The 21,429-nt window shown below is 41.0% G+C and overlaps 1 protein-coding gene across 4 annotated transcripts in view; it reads right to left on the bottom strand.

Annotated features, from left to right (window-relative positions):
• EBF2 (EBF transcription factor 2) overlaps positions 1-21,429 on the bottom strand; it is a 316,154-nt gene that overhangs the window by 15,221 nt on the left and 279,504 nt on the right. For 3 of the 4 annotated variants that reach the window (XM_058194605.1, XM_058194604.1, XM_058194606.1), the window contains exons 11-16: positions 19,582-19,670; positions 17,564-17,629; positions 16,393-16,449; positions 15,072-15,249; positions 8,744-8,929; positions 139-306 (exon numbers count right to left, since the gene is read on the bottom strand). In XM_058194605.1, coding sequence (XP_058050588.1) covers positions 139-306; positions 8,744-8,929; positions 15,072-15,249; positions 16,393-16,449; positions 17,564-17,629; positions 19,582-19,670 — 744 coding nt within the window. The remainder of the gene's footprint in view (positions 1-138; positions 307-8,743; positions 8,930-15,071; positions 15,250-16,392; positions 16,450-17,563; positions 17,630-19,581; positions 19,671-21,429) is intronic. The other variant, XM_058194607.1, reaches the window with a different exon arrangement.

The raw sequence follows: 21,429 nt of genomic DNA, 5'->3' as shown, positions 1-21,429 counted from the left end.
TTGCAGGTAGGAATGGTATGCAAAGTCCATGTTGAGGCATGCTCCCCCCATTACAGTACCTTTGAAACAAAACCTATGACGTATATAAGGATGAAATTCTTGGAGAATGGTGGGTGAAGAAAGTAGATGTTTGCTTACCTCTAAACCCATTTCCATTGCCAGTGGAGCACGCTGGGGAAGGGGACCCCTGAGGCCGGATGACAGGAGCAAAGGCACTCTTTTGTTTGACAGCAGGAAAGACAGAGGAGGAGAATGGAAGGATGGAGGAACTGCTTGAAGAACCAACTGTGGGGCTTGAAGACATCACTGAGAAGGAGGAGATATCAACTTGAGTTAGAAAAAGTAGGGGCTTGAAAAGGCAAACAATCACAAATTGGCACAATCAGATCACCCTTAAGAAGCATCCAACTGAGACTTCCCTAGATTCAATAAATCTCTTTGGGTCCTAAACATTCAATTTCATTGATGATTTCATTGATTGATTCAATGATTGATTGATTGATTCATTCATTCATTCAAGCAAGCAAATGGATGTCCCACAACAGATCTTCAATTCCAAGGATGCTACTGAGCCACATATGATATTTCTAGAACATTTTTAAAATGTCAGTTGACTGTAGGCCAATGTTTTGCTTAAAATTGAATTTCATTGATTGATTGATTGATTCATTCATTCATTCATTCATTCAGAGCAAATGGATGTCCCACAACAGATTTTTAATTCCAAGGATGCTACTGAACCCCATATGATATTTCTAGAACATTTTTAAAATGTCAGTTGACTGCAGACCAAAGTTTTGCTTAAAATTGTATCTCCCTGCTCAGCAGAAGAAACAACAATGGTGAGTAGTAAAAAATATCTTGCAAGGACAAGATAATAGTGAGGCAAACAACAGTGGGACTGTACCCAGAAGGAGGCAGTAAATAATAAAAAGGGTATATCCATGATGTGTATGTAATTTTAGCTATATTTAGCTATATTTGTATAATTTGTATTTTTCATGCATTGTGCTACCTGTATATGATACGACTCTTACAGTTTCAACCTCAAGTTTGTTGTTGATTATGTATTTCTTTTTAAATTCCTTAGCTTTGAAAGGTTGGAGAACTTTGCAATGCAAACTGATTTTGAATATTAAAAAGAATCCATAGAGGAAGCTGACTATATGCCAAACCGCTACAGAATTTGGTGTTCGGTTATATTACTAATTGATTGGGTTCACCTACTATGCTACTTCAAAATGTGGCTTGCTTCTTTTAAACTTAGCGTGATGTGTGAAACAGTCATTGTGATGATTGGGATATATTAGACAAATCTAATTATTTTTCAAGCTTCAGCAGGTGACTGAGCTTGTCTGGGCTTAAATGCTAAGTAGAATCATACCTGGTCATTATTTAGATGAGAAAACCCCAGGAAATATTAGGATGGTTAGTCAGACCAGTTCCATGAAGTCCTACTTTAAAATGATTGGACTTCCAGAATTCTCCAGTCAGCCTGGGAATTCTGAAAATTGAAGTCCACTCATTTTAAGAGTTGAGAAACAATAAGTTAGACTGTGATGCTGGGGTGAGGAAAAACCCTCAGAACAACATAATGGCAAAATACCTTGGAGATACTGCTGAGAACATTACATGTCCATGACGTCCCCTACAACCAAACTCAACTCAAAGGAGACGTCATCTTGTTCAATCACTTTATAAACATGGTGAATAACAAATGTTTTATTTACAACTGCGGTCCAGCCACAGTGAAAATGTTAATTGAAGCTAAAACGATAGAAAAATTACAAGAATACTGTACAGCAGGGGTCTCCAACCTTGGCCACTTTAAGCCTGGAGGACTTCAGCTCCCAGAATTCCCCAGCCAGCTTTGCTGGCTGGGGAATTCTGGGAGTTGAAGTCCTCCAGGCTTAAAGTGGCCAAGGTTGGAGACCCCCGCTGTACAATATATATCATTAAATATTTATTTATGTTCTATTAGTCTTGACTTCAGGCAATTCTATGGACAAATCTACGTAGCTTTCCTGCCAACATTTTCCTGCCAAGAAATATTATCATTTTCTTCTTAGGATTGAGAGATGAGGACTAGCCCCAAAGTCACCCAGCTGGATTCTGTGCCTGAGGAAGCTATGACTTCTAGTCCTGTATCTTATCCCTTAAATTGACTGATTATATATTTACGATCATCAGAAAAAATAATATTTAGGCAAGTGGCTTCTGTGGCTCAGACTGGTAAGACAGTCTGTTATTAACAGCAGCTGCTTGCAATTATTGCAGGTTCAAGCCCCACCAGACCCAAGGTTGACTCAGCCTTCCATCCTTTATAAGGTAGGTAAAATGAGGACCCAGATTGTTGGGGGCAATAAGTTGACTTTGTATATAATATACAAATGGATGAAGACTATTGCTTAAGCCGCCCTGAGTCTTCGGAGAAGGGCGGGATATAAATGCAAATAAAAAAAAAAGTATAACATTCTGGTTAAGGCACCAGGTTAGAAAGCAAGAGACTATGAAATTCTAGTCCCACCTTAGCCATGAAAGCCAATGGGGTGACCTTGGCCCAGTCCCTTTCTCTCAGCCCAACTCACCTCACAGGATTGTTATGTTGGGGAAATTAGGAGAATGAAGATGTGTTGGATATGTTCGCCACCTTGAGTTATTTGTAAAAATAATAAAGGTGGGGTACAAGTAAATAAATAGCCTGACACCCTGCCTTCTGATTTTATTAATCACAAGAGGTTAAACCTACAGTCTCCTTTTACTAACAATCATTCTCAGCATCTAGTCACAACTGCTTCCACCAATCAGTCTAGATCAGGGCTGTCAAACTCGATTTCATTGAGAGCCGCATCAGGATTGTGTTTGACCCAGTGGTGAAATGTAAAATTTGTTACTACCAGTTCTGTGGGCATGGTATTGGGGTGGGGGGTGTAATGTGACAGGATGGGTGTGGCCAACTTTTTTTTTTTTTACTTTTAAAAGCATTTTTTCTACAACCTCTTCGGCCGAAGAGGTTGTAGAAAAAAATGCTTTTAAAGAGTTCCGACGATCCCAGCTGACTTGCCTGATTGTCAGAACCTTTTTAAAAGCATTTTGTTTACAACCTCTTTGGCTGAAGAGGTTGTAGAAAAAAATGCTTTTAAAGGGTTCCGACGATCCCAGCTGACTTGCCTGATTGTCAGAACCTTTTTAAAAGCATTTTGTTTACAACCTCTTTGGCTGAAGAGGTTTTAGAAAAAAACGCTTTTAAAAGGTTCTGACGATCCCAGCTGAGCCGCGCGATCATCAGAGGCTTCTTTTTTTTTTTACTTTTAAAAGCATTTTTTCTACAACCTCTTCGGCCGAAGAGGTTGTAGAAAAAAATGCTTTTAAAGGGTTCCGACGATCCCAGCTGACTTGCCTGATTGTCAGAACCTTTTTAAAAGCATTTTGTTTACAACCTCTTTGGCTGAAGAGGGTTGTGAAAAAATGCTTTTAAAAGCATTTTTCAGCCAAAGAAAAAATGCTTTTAAAGGTTCGACGATCCCAGCTGACTTGCCTGATTGTCAGAATTTTTAAAGGGTTCCGACGATCCCAGCTGACTTGCCTGATTGTCAGAACCTTTTTAAAAGCATTTTGTTTACAACCTCTTTGGCTGAAGAGGTTTTAGAAAAAATGCTTTTAAAAAAAAAACAAAAAAAACAACCCAGCAAACATCTGTTTGGCCAACTTTTTTTTTTTAAAAGCATTTTTTCAGCCAAAGAAAAAAATGCTTTTAAAAGTAAAAAAGAAAACCTCTGATGATCGCGCGGCTCAGCTGAACATGGGTGGGGAGGGGGGGGCAGGGATTTTTGCTACCGGTTCTCTGAACCACCTGCTGCCATCGCTACCGGATCGGGCGATCTGGTCCAAAACGGGAGCATTTCACCCCTGGTTTGACCTCGGGGGCCAGGGTGGGCGTGGTCAGCTTGACATAACTCGTGTTGGGGGATGCCTGTGGTGGCCCAAGTGCTCTGCCAGTGAAAACGGAGCTCAGGGGGGCACCTGTGGCCCTCCCAAGTTCCATTTTCACTGGCAGAGGCACTGTGGGCCAGTCCTTCGCTGTTTCCATGGCAGCCCCGTGGGCTGGATCTAAGCACCCTACAGGCCAGATCTGGTCCCAGGGCCTTGAGTTTGACACCCCTGGTCTAGATTATTAAATTAGTAAGTTTTCAAATTTCTCTTAAAACATACAAAAGTGGGTGGAACCAGATGAGAAACTAGAAGAAAATCCCACAACCAGGAATCATTGTCCCTGTTAGACATGTACATATAAACAGGATCATGTCAAGGCAGGATAGATGAGGGCAAAGGGCTCACCAAGGTTAGCTGAGCCAGGGTAAAAGTTCTGTGAAGGGAGGAAACATGGGGAAATGAGGAGGTCCACAATGTTGTGCAATATAAGATAGTCAAGGTTTCTAAACAAATATTTAATAATAATAACAACAACAACAACAACAACAACAGAGTTGGAAGGGACCTTGGAGGTCTCCTAGTCCAACCCCCTGCCCAGGCAGGAAACCCTACACCATTTCAGACAAATGGTTATCCAACGTTTTCTTAAAAATTTCCAGTGTTGGAGCATTCACAACTTCTGCAGGCAAGTTGTTCCACTGATTAATTGTTCTAATTGTCAGGAAATTTCTCCTTAGTTCTAAGTTGCTTCTCTCCTTGATTAGTTTCCAGCCATTGCTTCTTGTTCTACCCTCAGGTGCTCTGGAGAATAGCTTGACTTCCTCTTCTTTGTGGCAGCCCCTGAGATATTGGAACACTACTATCATGTCTCCCCTAGTCCTTCTTTTCATTAAACTTTTCAAGCAGATTTCCCCAGCCTGATGCATTCTACATGAGCTGATTACATTTGCCATCATCTCCATTAGGGCACAGTTGGAAATGTGGTCCGATAGATCTGGACCATATTTAAAATGAGCAAAAAAATTTCATTTTGGGTGAAGATGCGTCTGTTAATCTGTGGCATACCTACAGAATCACCACTGTACTTCACATTGCTGTATATCTTCTCTAGCTTTGAATGATTCTCTAATTTTATTTTTCTCAAGGATCTGTCAGCATCTCATTCTAAACTCTGATGGTCAGGAATATATAATTCAGCTGTTTTTTTTCTTTTTCTTTGGAACAGAAACTTGGCACACACAATTCAGTCAGGAAGCAGAATTTGTAAGTTTTCTCGTTTCTTAAAAACAAAACAAAAAAAAAAAACAACCCAGCAAACATCTGTTTGGCCAACTTTAAACACTGTGCAAAAGCAATCAACATTTCAGATTTCTTTCTTGGTGACTTTTTTCTTTCTTTTTCCAAACAGGCCATTTATTACTAAAAAAATTCAAAATGTTCTCATTCTATAAGTGTGGAAAAGAATTCAATGCTGCCGCTGGTTAATAAACATGTTATATAATTGGACATAGACATGGAAGTAGTGCCTACTGGTTTGGGAGACTTTATCCCTGGGTGGGTGGATAAATCTGTCCTCAAAAATCTTACATCAAATTATTGCACTATGTCATCACACATATTTTTCCTGGGAATAGGCCTAATCTCATCCACTTTATTCTTAGGGTGCTTGAGAATGTTGTTTTAATTTTCCTCCCAACTCTGAAATCAATCCTAGCACATTCATTGGAATTTAATCACAGTTTTAGAAAACTGAAGTTATTTGCTTGTTTGTTTAGCTTTGAGTTGATCTTGATTGCTGGTAACTACCTGGAGAAGACCATTTGACATTCTTGGCAATGTTTTTTGAAGTTTCTCACCAGGATTTTGTTCCTAGGACTGAGAGAGTGTGACCAGCCCGAAGTTAGCTTCATGCTTAAGGCAGGACTAGATCACCATCTCTTGATCTCTCCACCCCCACAACCAAATAATATGTTTTTTAATAGGGGCATTAAAGTCTAGTATCACTAGCTGCAGTCTCTTTATTGATGGTCCTGTTGCTATTTTAATAAGACCTGGTGTTGACCATGGCATTCTTTGGAGGGGTGAAATGCTCCTGGTTCAGACCGGATCGGCCAATCCGGTAGCGATGGCGGTGGATGGTTCGGAGAACCGGTAACAAAAATCCCTTCCCTCCCCCATGCCCAGCTGAGCTGCGCGATCATCAGAGGTTTTTTTTTTTTACTTTTAAAAGCATTTTTTCTTTGGCCGAAAAAATGCTTTTAAAAGTTAAAAAAAAAAGCCTCTGATGATCATGCGGCTCAGCCGGGATCATCAGAACCTTTTAAAAGCGTTTTTTCTACAACCTCTTTGGCTGAAGAGGCTGTAAAAATGATTTTAAAAGGCTCTGACGATCCCAGCTGTGTTGCCTGATCATCAGAACCTTTTAAAAGCATTTTAAAATTTAAAAAAAAGTTGGCCACGCCCACCCAGTCACATTATCCTCCCTACCAAGCCATGCCCACATAACCGGTAGTAACAAATTTTACATTTCACCACTGATTCTTTGCCAGAAAAGCAAAGTTTTAATCATTCTTCTAGATTCAGTGATATGAGATATTTCCACCCCCAGTCCTAATCCATGACTTCTCAGCAATATTCAAAAGAAACCTCAATTCTTACCCCATTCTACTCTAGTATCTCCAAGGAAGCAAAAAAAAAAAAAAAAAAAAAGGACCTGGAATTCATTTGCAGCTGAGCCTTGAGTAAAAATTTAAAAGAGGGAAGAGCTGCTTTTCATAGAACAACGAAAGTTAAAATGTACGCATCAGCATGGGAAAGATGTTTTTAAGGAGCTTATCTTTCATATACTGATCTGATTTTTGCAGATCTTGGTACTTAGTCTAGTTGTCCCACCAAATGCCTGAGTTTCCCTAACTTGTTTGCCCTGGCTAAAACAGAGTTGGCCAGTTGCAAGCTAGTGTGCTGCAGACCATTCAAATAATAAAAACTGTTATGCCTATAAAATTGGAGGGTGGCAGGAAGGAAGAAGATAAATGAAAGATTGAAAACACACACACACACACACACACACACCAGGGCTTTGGATAAAACACTTTGGAAGGTCTTCTTCTTTCTTGATTATCTCTCTCAGAACTGTGGCTTTCTGAGAAGAAAGCTGAGAACAGCTTTCCTGAAAGGGGGCCACCCAAGGCATTGTGGACATGAAAAATAACAACATCCAACCACGTCTATCTAATACATTAACTGCACACCGATTCCTTTTGTATTAAAGGAGACCATAATTTAGGAACAACTGCTGATGGATATTTCTGATAATGGAGGTAAAGCTTAATTAAGCAGAAACTACATATTTCCTCTCCTTTTGATACTCCTTTTCTTTCTCATCTGGGAACATTCTTCTCTCGCGCTCTCTGTTCTTTCTCTCCCCCACTCTCCCATACACAACTTCAAAAAAGGTTGTCACAGTTAAAGGTTAATAATAATAAAATCAACTTGTGGGCAACTTGGAACTTGGATCTGCTTGTGGGCCACTCCAGGCATTGGAGATCAGAACAGAGCAGGGCAGACAGAAGTTATGGATTTTGATAGGATATTAGATTCCCAGCCAGTGGTGGGATTCAGCCGGTTTGGGCGAACCGATAGTTAAATTGCTGGCTGGCCCCTCCCCTTCCAAGAATCCCCATGCGTCCTATTTTGGCTCCAAGACAAGTGCAGAGATGCCTATTAGGCCCAAAAGGGGGAATGGGGGGGGGCACTGCCTGTTTTCACTCCTAGGAGGCTGCAGGGAGGCCTTCTAGGCTCAAAACAGGGTGTGGGGTGTAGCGCCTCCCCCTGGCCCATTTTCGCTCCCAGGAGGTTGCAGGGAGACCTCCTAGGCCCAAAACAGGGCAGGGGGGGTGCAGTGTTCCCCTCCCACAGCACGTTTTTGCTCCCAGGGAGGCTGCAGGAAGGCCTACTAGGTCCAAAATGGAATGCAAAGGGGGGTGCATGTTCCCCCCCATTGGCCCATTTTTGCTCCTGGGGGTGAAGGAGGCTGAGTGCTGCCTGTCACACCTTCTGGCCACACCCACCATGGCCACGCCCACCCATCCGGTCATTAGGGCAGAGAACTGGTTGTTAAATTATTTGAATCCCATCATTGTTCTCAGCTGCTGGTGCTGAAGGATAAGGTAAAGGTAAAGGTTCCCCTCGCACATATGTGCTAGTCGTTGCCGACTCTAGGGGGCGGTGCTCATCTCTGTTTCAAAGGCGAAGAGCCAGCGTTGTCCGAAGATGTCTCCGTGGTCATGTGGCCGGCATGACTTAACGCCAAGGGCGCATGGAATGCTGTTACCTTCCCACCAAAGGTGGTCCCCATTTTTTCTACTTGCATTTTTACATGCTTTCGAAACTGCTAGGTTGGCAGAAACTGGGACAAGTAATGGGAGCTCACCCCGTTACACGGCAGCACTAGGGATTCGAACCGCTGAGCTGCCGACCTTTCGATTGACAAGCTCAACGTCCTAGCCCCTGAGCCACCACGTCCCACTACTGAAGGATACCAAGAGCTAAAGTTCCAGAGAGACAGAGCCACCTAATGCATCTGTGGCAGATAACCACAACCAAGTTGAGAAAAGCATCCCTCCGTTCTTGCAAAGCTTGCTCTGCAGAATTTTGGGGCTTAATGCTCTGATTACAAAGTTGAGGCACCTTCCGGCAGATGACCCAAAGAAAGGAAATAAACATTTTCCTCTGGCAGATTGCCTCTTGACTTAAGTCAACCCCAAGGTCAGCTGGAGCCGGAGGAAGAGAAGAGAAGGCAGCTACTCACAGCCGTAGGGCGATCCTGTGGGAGAACCGTTAATAAATCCAGGTGAACTGGGAACAGCCAGGTTGGACATGGGGACATTGCTGTAGCCGTTCATGCTGTTACTGGGGGTGCTGTAATTAGACTGCTGAGGGGTCGTGCTGGAAGAATAACCTCGTGGGGATATGCTGCTTGTGTTGCGGATGTAGCCTGCAAGAAATAAACAGTCTCTATCAGTGTCTATCAGTAAGGATAACAGGATGCTCTCTTTTAGACATGCGCTCTTCAGTTCTCTGGATCATGAATAGATTCATTCTTTCATTCAATCTTTATGACGGTCATGGATCAGCACAAAACTTAACAACTTAACAAACAGGAAGCAGCAGGTGAAGCTAAGCAAGATCACATCAAATACCTGTACAATTAGCACAGCCCCCCTCCACAAGGCTGTATGCTCTCCCCACTTCTCTTCTCTCTGTATAACTGTTGTGTCTCGTCCGATCTCACCACCACAGCCGGGGTCTGCTTATCTGCTTCCGAACGCTGAAGAATGTCCTAGCATGCCTCCCGGCCCCAGCCCTGGCTCCATGCCCAGACAGACTGAAGAAGAGCAAGTATCTCCAGCCCCCAGCTCTGGCTCCATGCCCAGGCAAACGGAGCAACTAGACCCCTCCCCCTCCTCCACAGCTTGTGAGCCTGAGGAAGGTCAATTACCAACAGCTGCAGATTGGAGTGACCCTCGCTTCAGAAGAATTGATAGGCGGCGGCGTCAGAAGGAAGGGAGGGGCAGGCCTGGATAAGTGCTGAGTCATGGAGCCACACCCCATGGCCTATATAAAGGATCTGCTTTCTGGCAGTCTCTGAGTCAGGCAAAGTCTAAACATATCTTGCTGAAGTCACTTTCTGGTCTCCTGCCTGCCTTGAGGACTTTGCTAGGACTTTGGCAGAGCTGCAGAGGCACACCTGATTCTGATTTCCCTGACCCGGCCGTCAGCGGAGGAGTGGGACACGACAATAACAATGACTGCATCTCCAACGATCCATCTGTTAAACTACTGACGTTTGCAGATGACACAACAGTGATTGGTCTCATTCGAGACAATGACGAATCCACATATAGACGAGAAGTCGAACGACTAGCCTTGTGGTGCGACCGAAAAAATTTGGAACTGAACACACTCAAAACCGTAGAAAGAGTGGTAGACTTTAGGGGAAACCCTTCCATGCTTTGACCTCTCACAATACTAGACAACACAGTATCAACAGTAGAAACCTTTAAATTTCTAGGTTCTATCATATCGCAAGATCTAAAATGGACAGCTAACATCAAAAACATGATCAGAAAAGGACAAAAAAGAATGTTCTTTCTGCGACAACTCAGTAAGCTCAAACTGCCCAAGGAGCTGCTGATTCAGTTCTACAGAGGAATTATTGAGTCTGTCATTTGCATCTCTACAACTGTCTGGTTCGGTTCTGCAACCCAACAAGAAAGATACAGACTTCAGAGGATAATTAGAACTGCAGAAAAAAGAATTGCTACCAACCTGCCTTCCATTGAGGACCTGTATACTGCACGAATCAAGAAGAGGGCCGTGAAAATATTTACAGATCCCTCACATCCTGGACATAAACTGTTTCAACTCCTACCCTCAAAACGACGCTATGGAGCTCTGCACACCAGAACAACTAGACACAAGAACAGTTTTTCCCCGAAGGCCATCACTCTGCTAAACAAATAATTCCCTCGATTCTGTCAAACTATTTACTAAATCTGCACTACTATTAATCTTCTCATCATTCCTATCACCCATCTCTTTCCAGTTATGGCTGTATGACTGTAACTTTGTTGCTGGCAATCCTTATGATTTATATTGATATATTGACCATCATTTGTGTTGTAAATGTTGTACCTTGATGAAGGTATCTTTTCTTTTATGTACCCTGAGAGCATATGCACCAAGACCTACATATATTATTGTGACAAAATAAATTAAAAAATAAAAAATAAAGACAAATTCCTTGTGTGTCCAATCACACTTGGCCAATAAAAAATTCTATTCTATTCTATTCTATTCTATTCTATTCTATTCTATTCTATTCTATTCTATTCAGCATTAAAATAAAACAAATCTGAACAGAACGAAACAACAGTTTAATTCTGCTGTTGGTTTTACCTGTTGACTGTGGCTTTTTTCTATATAGTTGATAGATGTCAGGGCCAAATACCTTGGGGTACACAGTGTTCTAAAAATTTATATATTGTGTGCCTGCTTCACAAGGGGGCGATTATTATTTTTAAAATATATTGATCACTATTCAATTAGGGGGACAATTTATGTATAGGTTTGTTTTGTTTTTTCTTTTTTGGGGCACATTATTTTCTCTTTGTGTCATCTTGTCTAGTTTCGTTTCACTTTTATAATTCCTTTCCTTCCCCCACTCCTCTTTTTTCGGAGTTTGTATTTTAATGTTTTAAATTTTAAAAAAAATACAAAAAAAAAAAGAAGAAGTTGTAGAGAGGAAAAATAGCATGAAAAAGTGCCCAAGTGTACAACAAAATAACATTTCCCCTGGAATCAAAATCCTAAATAATGATGAAAAAAAAACACCCCATTCTCCTAGGTTTGTCGATCTAAATAGAACGTGAGGGTTTACTTTCGTTCTTTTCCAAAGGAGAAAAGAATTTCAATTTAATCCTCAAGGGTGGACTATGCATTCTTATTCGGTTAGCAGATGGCCGAGAAGTGTGTGTGAATGCTACAATATTTTTTTTTTTAAATTATACAATCCTCCTTCCAGCAGTCTGCAGCCTCTTTGGTTCCTCACACTTCAGTTAAGTCCCAGAGAAAGATCTCAAGAAGGAATTTCTTGGGGTTTTCAGTTTGGAAGTGAGAATGGTGAGGGGGGCTTTAGAGCGATTGAAAAACATGTAAAAGAAAACAACCATCAGGATCATTTTCTTGCTCCTTCAAAGCAATATGCTGTACAACTGCGTTGAAAAGAAAGGAGAAAAAAAATATGCATTCAAAAATGTAGATAACGGTAGAAAAGAGGCTTCATTTTCCACCAGGAAAGAAACCGAAAAGCAAAATTCGGCATAGTATTAGTTCAGCTTAAGGAAATTGACCCTGACTGTCCTTTGGAAAGACAGATAGTGAGGCTCAAGCTCAAATACTTTGGTCACCAAATGAGAAGAGATGACTTATTGGAAAAGACCCCGAGGTTGAGCAAAAGGAGAAGGGGATGGCAGAGGATAGATTGTGTGATTGACACAATGAACATGAGTTTGGGCAAACTCCAGCAGACAGTGAAGGACAGAGGGGGCCTGGCCTGTTGTGCTCCAAGGGGTCGCAAACAGTCAGATATGACTTAGTGACTGAACAACAACAAATAATTCAGTTTATGAAATAAAATATAGAATTCTAGAGTTGAAAAAAAAATTGGGGGAGTTTTGTTATCACCTAATCCAGCTCTCTTTCCAGTCCAAGATTTATAATGTAGCCTGCAATCTTGTTAGATGATTGTCCAATCATGAAAGAAAAAAAAGGCGAACCTCACCAAGTCGAGAACAAATTGTTTGATGGTCAAACAGCTCCTACTACTGGGAAGTCTTACTTAAGCTTACACCAAACAACCTCCATCTAGACCCTCCAGTTCAAGCAGAGCATCAGAAAATAAAAGTTGATCTTTAAAAAGATACCTCTTCTAAGCTGCTTCACTGATATTTCTATTCCAAACATCTGTTTTATCAAATAAGGCTGTCATATTAAGGTAAAGATAAAGGTTCCCCTCGCACATACGTGCTAGTCGTTCCCGACTCTAGGGGGCAATGCTCATCTCCGTTTCAAAGCCAAAGAGCCAGCGCTGTCCAAAGACGTCTCCGTTGTCATGTGGCCGGCATGACTCAACGCCAAAGGCGCATGGAACGCTGTTCCCTTCCCACCAAAGGTGGTCCCTATTTTTTCTACTTGCATTTTTTATGTGCTTTCAAAACTGCTAGGTTGGCAGAAGCTGGGACTAGTAACAGGAGCCCACCCCGTTACACGGCAGTACTAGGGATTCGAACCGCCGAACTGCTGACCTTTCGATCAACAAGCTCAGCTGTCTTAGCCCCTGAGCTACCGCATCCCTGTAAAAGGTAAAGGTTCCCCTTGCACATACGTGCTAGTCATTGCCAACTCATCTCCGTTTCAAAGCCGAAGAGCCAGCGCTGTCCAAAGACATCTCCGTGGTCATGTGGCCAGCATGACTCAATGCCAAAGCTGTCATATTAGGAATCTTCTATTATTCCGTGTGTACCCAGGCATATATGTATGCATTTTTAAAGCTGACAGTGTTACCTAGTTGGGTAATAAAACATCTGTAAGCAAACAATGGAGCTCAGCTAGCACCAATTCAACCCTGAGCTACAAATATTTTCTTCTATTGATAAAAGTATTATTGTCAAACATTGCATAGTATGCAAGAAAACAAACAAGAGGACAACTTAGAACTTCACCATCTTCGGTCTGACCTAAGCATAGTACATAAAATCATCTGCTTCAATGTCCTACCAGCCAATGAATACTTCAGCTTCAACCAAAACAATACAAGAGAGCACACAACGGATACAAACTCATGGTAAACCGATCCAAACTAGACTGCAGAAAATACGACTTCAGTAACAGAGTGGTCAATGCTTGGAATGCACTACCTGACTGTGTGGTTTCTTCCCCAAATCCCCAAAACTTTTACCTTAGACTGTCTACTGTAGACCTCACAGTAGGCGTGCATAAGCGCACCAGCATGCCTACTGTCCCTGTCTTAATGTTTTCTTTTATTCATACCCTATACATGTATTTATAATTATGTTTACACTTGTATCTGTCATAAAATACATGCTTGAAGGGGGAAAAAAAGCAAACTTAGAGAGCACCAAGGACCCCCTCATGTCAACCTTGAGCTACAAATATTCTCCTTTATTAGAATTGCATAATATGATGTGCTAATACAGGGGTTGTCTACAACCCTACAAAACCTCTTTTTACTATGTGCAGTTAAGATATATATCTGAAGGCAGTGGTTGAGCTATGATATATGTTCAAATTGAGACAGCATGTACTTTGAATTAAATACCCTTTCACAGTATGGTAGATATTGTGGGTAAATCACATCCACTTTGAGAGACTATAAATCCATTCAGGATTTTACGGATCTATTTAAAATCTTCTTTAATTCTGTATAGTTTTTCATTTCTCTCTAAGATCAGAGTCCTCAGATGATTAATTGCAAGACTAAGGGTTTGTATTTCAAGGTTAAAAGCCAAATAAGTGTGCTGATGTTGCTACTAACTGCACAAAAACAGTTTTGCAGGATAAAACATAAGGTCCTCTCCAAAGATCTGTTGCAGCCTCTCACCCTCAAGCAAGTTCCACTAGTTGACAAGTACTTCAACTTTGTTTGACAACATATGTACATTTCACCAATCAGATCTGCATGTTGAAAGAATGTGAAAGGGTGTTGTTTCCAGATCTGGAAAAAATTAGCACACTTGTGTTTTTAATATTTACAAGTTTAACATGGGATTTGCTGCAAATTGTGGTCAAGGCTGCACCTTCTCGAGGCTTTCGAGGGCAGAAATTCATGGTCAATTCTTTTCTTTTTTTTTTTACACAAGGGATGGGTTTTAAAAGGTAAACTGTTTGAAAACTGTAAGAGAGAGAAATGAAATGAAAGGGCCGGAATAGCTCAGGCTGTAAGGAGCCTGTTATTAGAACACAATAGCCTGCAATTACTGCAGGTTCAAGCCCGGCCCAAGGTTGACTCAGCCTTCCATCCTTTATAAGGTAGGTAAAATGAGGACCCAGATTGTTGGGGGGGCAATAAGTTGACTTTGTAAAATATACAAATAGAATGAGACTATTGCCTTATACACTGTAAGCCGCCCTGAGTCTTCGGAGAAGGGCGGGATATAAATGTAAATTAAAAAAAAAAATTATACAACACATACGTATGAACTACAGGGACTGTTAAGGCTATGGATGGACAGTGTTTTAGAGCAGGGATCTCCAACCTTGGTCCCTTTAAGACTTGTGGACTTCGACTCCCAGAGTTCCTCAGCCAGGCAGAACAAGGTTGGAGACCCCTGTTTTAGAAGGAAATTAAAAAGACAACCGGATGACATGGACAATACTGAAACCAAAGATTATTTTTTTATAAATAAAGAAAACAATATATTGTCATGGTGGCCTTGGTAATTAATAAGGACTACATCTCGATTAAGCCATGACTAAATATTTCCCAGTTTCTGGCCATAATCTTCTTGAAGCAAAACCTTCATCCATTGTGTAACCTTTCAGTTCAGCACTTTTACCTTGATTATTCCCTTGTGTGGACTCAGAGATGCTAACTCCCAACTGGCTGCCATAGGAGTTGATGCCCATCATGGCGCTATGAGCAGGAGAGCTGGACAAAGCAGGGATCTGACCTGGATTTCTTGGGACACTGTAAAGAGCTTCCGCAATATCAGCAGCTCGCTTCAGAATAATGTCCTGGAACAAGCAAACAGCAAGAACAAAAATCAGCATAAATTTTACTCCAGGTGGACTGATTTGCTTTACAAATTAAAAAAGAAGAAGAAGAAGAAGAAGAAGAAATCCTCCCCAGATGTTCAGCAAACATGTGTCTTGAGATGAAGAGGGACCAGGTAAGATGCGTAGGAAAATAACAAGATCAGGTCTGCTACTACTGCTGTTGTTATCTCTAATTTCCAAGATTTCGTTTCAAATAGGCTCTCAGGCTAATTATTTATTTATTTATTTATTTTGTCACAACAATATATGTAGGTATCATACAAAAAGATTATATAGCATATAAACACATATATGAGTAAATATTAGGAGGTATAAGCATATATATATATATATAGGAAGAAGAAAAGAAAAACAATAGGACAGGAACGGTAGGCACGTTTGTGCGCTTATGCACGCCCCTTATGGTCCTCTTAGGAATGGGGTGAGGTCAATAGTAGAAAGTTTTTGGTTAAAGCTTTTAGGATTATGGGAAGAGACCACAGAGTCAGGTAAAGTATTCCAAGCACTGATGATTCTGTTACAGAAGTCATATTTTCTGCAATCTAGATTAAAGCGGTTGACATTAAGTTTAAATCTATTGGTTGCTCTAGTATTATTGCAATTAAAGCTGAAGTAGTCTTTAACAGGAAGGACATTACAATAGATGATTCTGTGAGTTAAACTTAGGTCTTGTTGGAGGCGACGGAGTTCCAAGTTTTCTAAGCCTAGGATTTCAAGTCTGGTGGGGTAAGGTATTTTATTGTTTTCAGAGGAATGGAGAACTCTTCTTGTAAAATATTTCTGGACACGTTCAATTGTATTGATGTCAGAGATGTGGTGAGGGTTCCAAACAGGTGAGCTGTATTCTAGAATTGGTCTAGCAAATGTTTTATATGCTCTGGTTAGTAGTGTGGTGTTTTTGGAAAAGAAGCTACGCTAACTTGTATACTTGGCTAACTGAACAAGGTTTCATACTGTAAAAAGTAAACTGTTCCTTTCTGTTTGGTTTCTCTGTGCAGTGTAGGAAGACTAACAGAGTAAAAGGGTATAGGAAGGAAAGATAAAGGAGGATAAAGGAGGAGATGCCAGAAAAAGGAAAAGGAGTACCCCTCCCCCACTTGCCTCAACTCCATCAACTTTTGACATCCGAAATAGCTCTCCTTGAGGGAGATGAATGGTCTAGAAACATGAAATATAAATAAATAAAGTCACTCTGATGAGAAATGTAGGGGGAAAAAGAATACTACTCCCTCCTCACCTAGAGCCCAAGTGAGCCATCTGTGGGTTCTAACGCTGCAAAACATAATAACCTAAATAAGCCCTGTGGATCCTGACACTTGAGAACTCAAACAGGTGTTATCTGTCCCTGTTTTGGGAGGGCACTGAATGGGAGGGAGAGAATGGGAAGAATGAATAAATATCATAGAAAAAGAGGACTAGAAAAATTGGTAGATTGAAGGCAAAGCAATAAAAGGTAAAGGTTCCCCTCTCACATATGTGCTAGTCGTTCCCAACTCTAGGGGGCAGTGCTCATCTCCATTTCAAAGCTGAAGAGCCAGCACTGTGCGAAGATGTCTCCGTGGTCATGTGGCTGGCATGACTAAATGTCAAAGGCGCATGGAACGCTATTACCTTCCCACGAAAGGTGGTCCCTATTTTTCTACTTGCATGTTTTAAGTGCTTTCGAACTACTAGGTTGGCCGAAGCTGGGACAAATAACGGGAGCTCATTCGAACCGCTGAACTGCCAACCTTTCGATCGACAAGCTCAATGTCTTAGCCACTAAGCCACCGCGTCCCCTAAAGAAATAAAGAACGGGCTAAAGGAAGGTCTCCAAAATTACAAGCTTTTAAAAATGTTTATAAAACTTTTTAGAAGTTTCTATAGAAGCCAAAACTTCTCTGTTTGCAGAATATCTGGCTAGTAATAAAACAATCCAATAGAGAAAGACTAACAGGACACCAGAAATTTCATCAGACAGGATGATGGAGGAGGAATAGAATTAGTGGGTTATATGCCCATCCTCTACAAACAAACAAACAAACAAACAGAGTTTGGAAGAAGAAGAAATTGTCTCCTTTGAATGGATTACTGGACTGAAATGGCAGATAAATTCTGTGCCAGAATGAGAAACACACACACACCCCGGTAGGACTGTAGAGGAGTCTTAATGGAGCATTAAGCCTCATCAGTTCCACTCAAGTGGGTCAGGTGAAAAGGTGACTTGGAAGAAGCTGCAAACACAACCCCTTCTTTACACATTCACGGGAGAAAAAGAGAGAGGAACTCTAACCTGATTGTTGTGTGGTGTCCCATACAGTGCTTCGACTAGGTCAGCTGCTCGTTTCAAAAGCATCTCCTGTAAGCAGAAAGGAAGGACAACCAAGGATGTGTCATGCATTGAAAAATGGGGCGGTAAGAGCTAGGCAAGCACAGCATGAGACACAACAGACCCTGAAATCAAGCAGGACAAATACTAGTGTCTTTTTAAAAAAAAAAAAAACTAGTGTGTTTTTTTTAATTATTATTATTTATTAGTAATTCAAACCTCACCATTCTGTTTATGCACTCCCAGTAGCTTTTCGCCACAAGAACAAATAGAGAGAAGAGCACACTTAACTTCCTTCCTTAATTCAATCATGCTCTGAACATGCAAAGCCATAATGCAGAGGCCTTCAAACTTGGCAGCTTTATGTACACTGAGAGCATATGCACCAAGACAAATTCCTTGTGTGTCCAATCACACTTGGCCAATAAAAATGGACCTCTGTGGCTCAGACTGGTAAGACAGTCTGTTACTAACAGCAGCTGCTTGCAATTACTGCAGGTTCAAGCCCCACCAGGCCCAAGGTTGACTCAGCCTTCCATCCTTTATAAGGTAGGTAAAATGAGGACCCAGATTGTTGGGGGCAATAAGTTGACTTTGTATATAAATATACAAATAGAATGAAGACTATTGCTTGACATAGTGTAAGCCGCCCTGAGTCTTCAGAGAAGGGCGGGATATAAATGCAAATTAAAAAAAAATTCTATTCTATTCTATTAAGACTTGTGGACTTCAACTCCCAGAATTCTTAAAGCTGCCAAGTTTGAAGACCTCTGGCATAAAGCATGGCTTAAAAAAACACTATGTTAAACTACTAAACCAAACCAACCGATCAGTTCATATCATGAGTCTGTCCAGAATCAACCAGGATTTACTCAATTATTTCATCTTTATTTCATTTATTTCATTCAGTTTATGCTGCGTGGTGTATGACTTTTATTTTTATTTGGTTTAGAGTTCTTTTTCCCCCTATCGTGGATGTTTCAACCTGTATCTGTTCTCTGCGAGCCACTGAGTGTCTCTTTGGATTGTGGAAACACAGAAATATGTTTAATCAATAAATAAACTCACAATATACTGACCATACAGTATTAAGATCAGTATACAATATACTGACCCTGTGCAGGTAGTCCTTGACTTAGAACCATTTGTTTAGTGACTGTTTGAAGTTATAATGGCACTGAAAAAATGACTTATGGACCATTTTTCACTCTTGCAGCATCACCACAGTCATGTGATCAGAATATAGATGCTTAGCAACGGACTCATATTGATGACGGTTGTAGTGTTCCACTGCAGTCCAGCTTGCAATTAGGTTGTTATGCCCAGTCTGACTCCCGCATTGATAAGCAATGTCAATGGGGAAGACATATTCACTTAACAAGTGTGTTATTAACTTAACAGTGATTCACTTAACAACTGTAGCAAGAAAGGTCATAAAAGGGGGCAAAATTCACTTAACAAATGTTTCATTTAACAAGAGAAATTTTGGACTCAGTTGGGACCCCGACGAAAGAAGACCCGGAGGCTCGAAGTTCCTCAAAGTTCCATTTTATTAGAGGTGTCCTATTGGCATATCTGGGAAAATCTGAATCTGAAATCTTCCAGGTTTTCCCCACCCAAAGGTAAGTCCAGGTCCCTGCCCAGCAACCACATGTCCATCACATGGTCCAATCAATGCACCCTCCCAACAGGAGATACCTCCCAGTTCCAGCCTCCCAGGTGCAGAACAAGATGTCCTTGACTCTCTCGAGAAAGGAATGTTATTTTGACTACATATCTCCCCTGCTCCATACAATCCCCCCCTCCCAGTTTCCCACAGCACTAAATGTGGCAGGCCTGAAGATCCAATGCAAAGATGGCTTCCAGGCCTGACATCAGGGTTGGGTAAACAATGGTAGAATAAAACGTGGGAAGACCGGACCAATGTAGCTATTTTATCTTGTTATGTGAGTGAAGTCAATAGGTGAGGAAGGGATCTTTACCTTTGCTAGTCGTTCTGGATCACCTGGATGTCTTGGGATGACCTTCTGGAGTCTTTGGAAGCCATAATCTATGGTTGGTTCATTTAAAGCTGAAAAAGAGGGTGGGGAAAAAAGTAACAAGTGAAATTTTCGTGGGGGGAGGGGGAAAAAACCTCAAAGGTTGAAAATTATTTTGCACTAAAAAAAGAAAAGGAATAATGAAAAAAAAACCCAATAATTAACGTTGCACGCATTTGAAGGAATGGATAACAGAAGCTTCCATCCTTTATAAGGTAGGTAAAATGAGGACCCAAATTGTTGGGGGGCAATAAGTTGACTTTGGATATAGTATACAAATGGATGAAGACTATTGCCTGACATAGTGTAAGCCGCCCTGAGTCTTCGGAGAAGGGCGGGATATAAATGCAAATAAAAATAAAAAAATAATAATAAAGCTAACTTATCAAGAGGGAGAGAGAAAAAAGCTTTTCAACATTTGTGACAGCTACTGCTGAAAGAGCAGATGACACTTATGGCCAGGAGAGAATTTGCACAAGTTTATCTTGTGCATTGTTTGAGCCCTTTCTTCAACAAAGAGAAGTACTTCAGATGCTCATTCATACCCTAGTCACCTCATAATTGGACTATGGCACTGTGTTTTGCAGGGGGCTGCCCTTGAAGGCCGTCGGCAGACGGTTCAAAATGTAACAGTGTGAGCAGGAATAGGTGCTTCTAATTATGCCCATGTGTCATCACTGCTCCCTAACTTGTATTGGCTACCAGTCAGCTTCTACGTAATGGGGAGTAGAAATAACCTTGAGGAATAAGAGGATGAATCACAAACAAGACAATTGTCAGTTAAACTAAATTTTAATCTGAGACAAGGAACTTAATTTTTAAAAAGGGTATGACACTTTTAATCAACTGTGAGAACAATCGTGGGAGATAGTAGGGAGAGCCACAGCCTAGACAATAGTTTGGTAAGAGAAATCAAAGTCCAAAGCATCTCAGAAGGATTCGGATTTCTGGAAAGTTAAGTCCAGATCCTGTTACTGTAACTTTACAAGAAAGATAGAATTAGTTTTCAAGATTTTTGGCTTCCTGTCTAGACTTCCTCAAAGGGGTGACAGACCTGACACTCCCTTGCAAGTATTCAGACTTGCAAGATTCTTTTATTATAACTTTTTTAATAAAATTCATATTGGCATTCATGATTTTGGTTTAGTCTGGTATACCTAAAAGGATTGATATTCTGGGGGCAAATCGAGATGCTGATGGGATATATTGTAAATTGACCAACTTTTTCTAATTGGGCAGCCTTAACAAATCCAATCAAACAAATAAAATAAAAATAATAATAAAGCTAACTTATCAAGAGGAGAGAAAAAAGCTTTTCAACATTTGTGACAGCTACTGCTGAAAGAGCAGATGACACTTATGGCCAGGAGAGAATTTGCACAAGTTTATCTTGTGCATTGTTTGAGCCCTTTCTTCAACAAAGAGAAGTACTTCAGATGCTCATTCATACCCTAGTCACCTCATAATTGGACTATGGCACTGTGTTTTGCAAGGGGCTGCCCTTGAAGGCCGTCGGCAGACGGTTCAAAATGTAACAGTGTGAGCAGGAATAGGTGCTTCTAATTATGCCCATGTGTCATCACTGCTACCTAACTTGTATTGGCTACCAGTCAGCTTCTACGTAATGGGGAGTAGAAATAACCTTGAGGAATAAGAGGATGAATCACAAACAAGACAATTGTCAATTAAACTAAATTTTAATCTGAGACAAGGAACTTAATTTTTAAAAAGGGTATGACACTTTTAATCGACTGTGAGAACAATCGTGGGAGATAGTAGGGAGAGCCACAG

Source organism: Ahaetulla prasina, chromosome 9, assembly GCF_028640845.1.
Source record: "Ahaetulla prasina isolate Xishuangbanna chromosome 9, ASM2864084v1, whole genome shotgun sequence".
Taxonomy (NCBI): Eukaryota; Metazoa; Chordata; class Lepidosauria; order Squamata; family Colubridae; genus Ahaetulla; species Ahaetulla prasina.
Note: the sequence above shows the minus strand (reverse complement) of the source record. Positions and strands in the feature narration are given on the sequence as shown.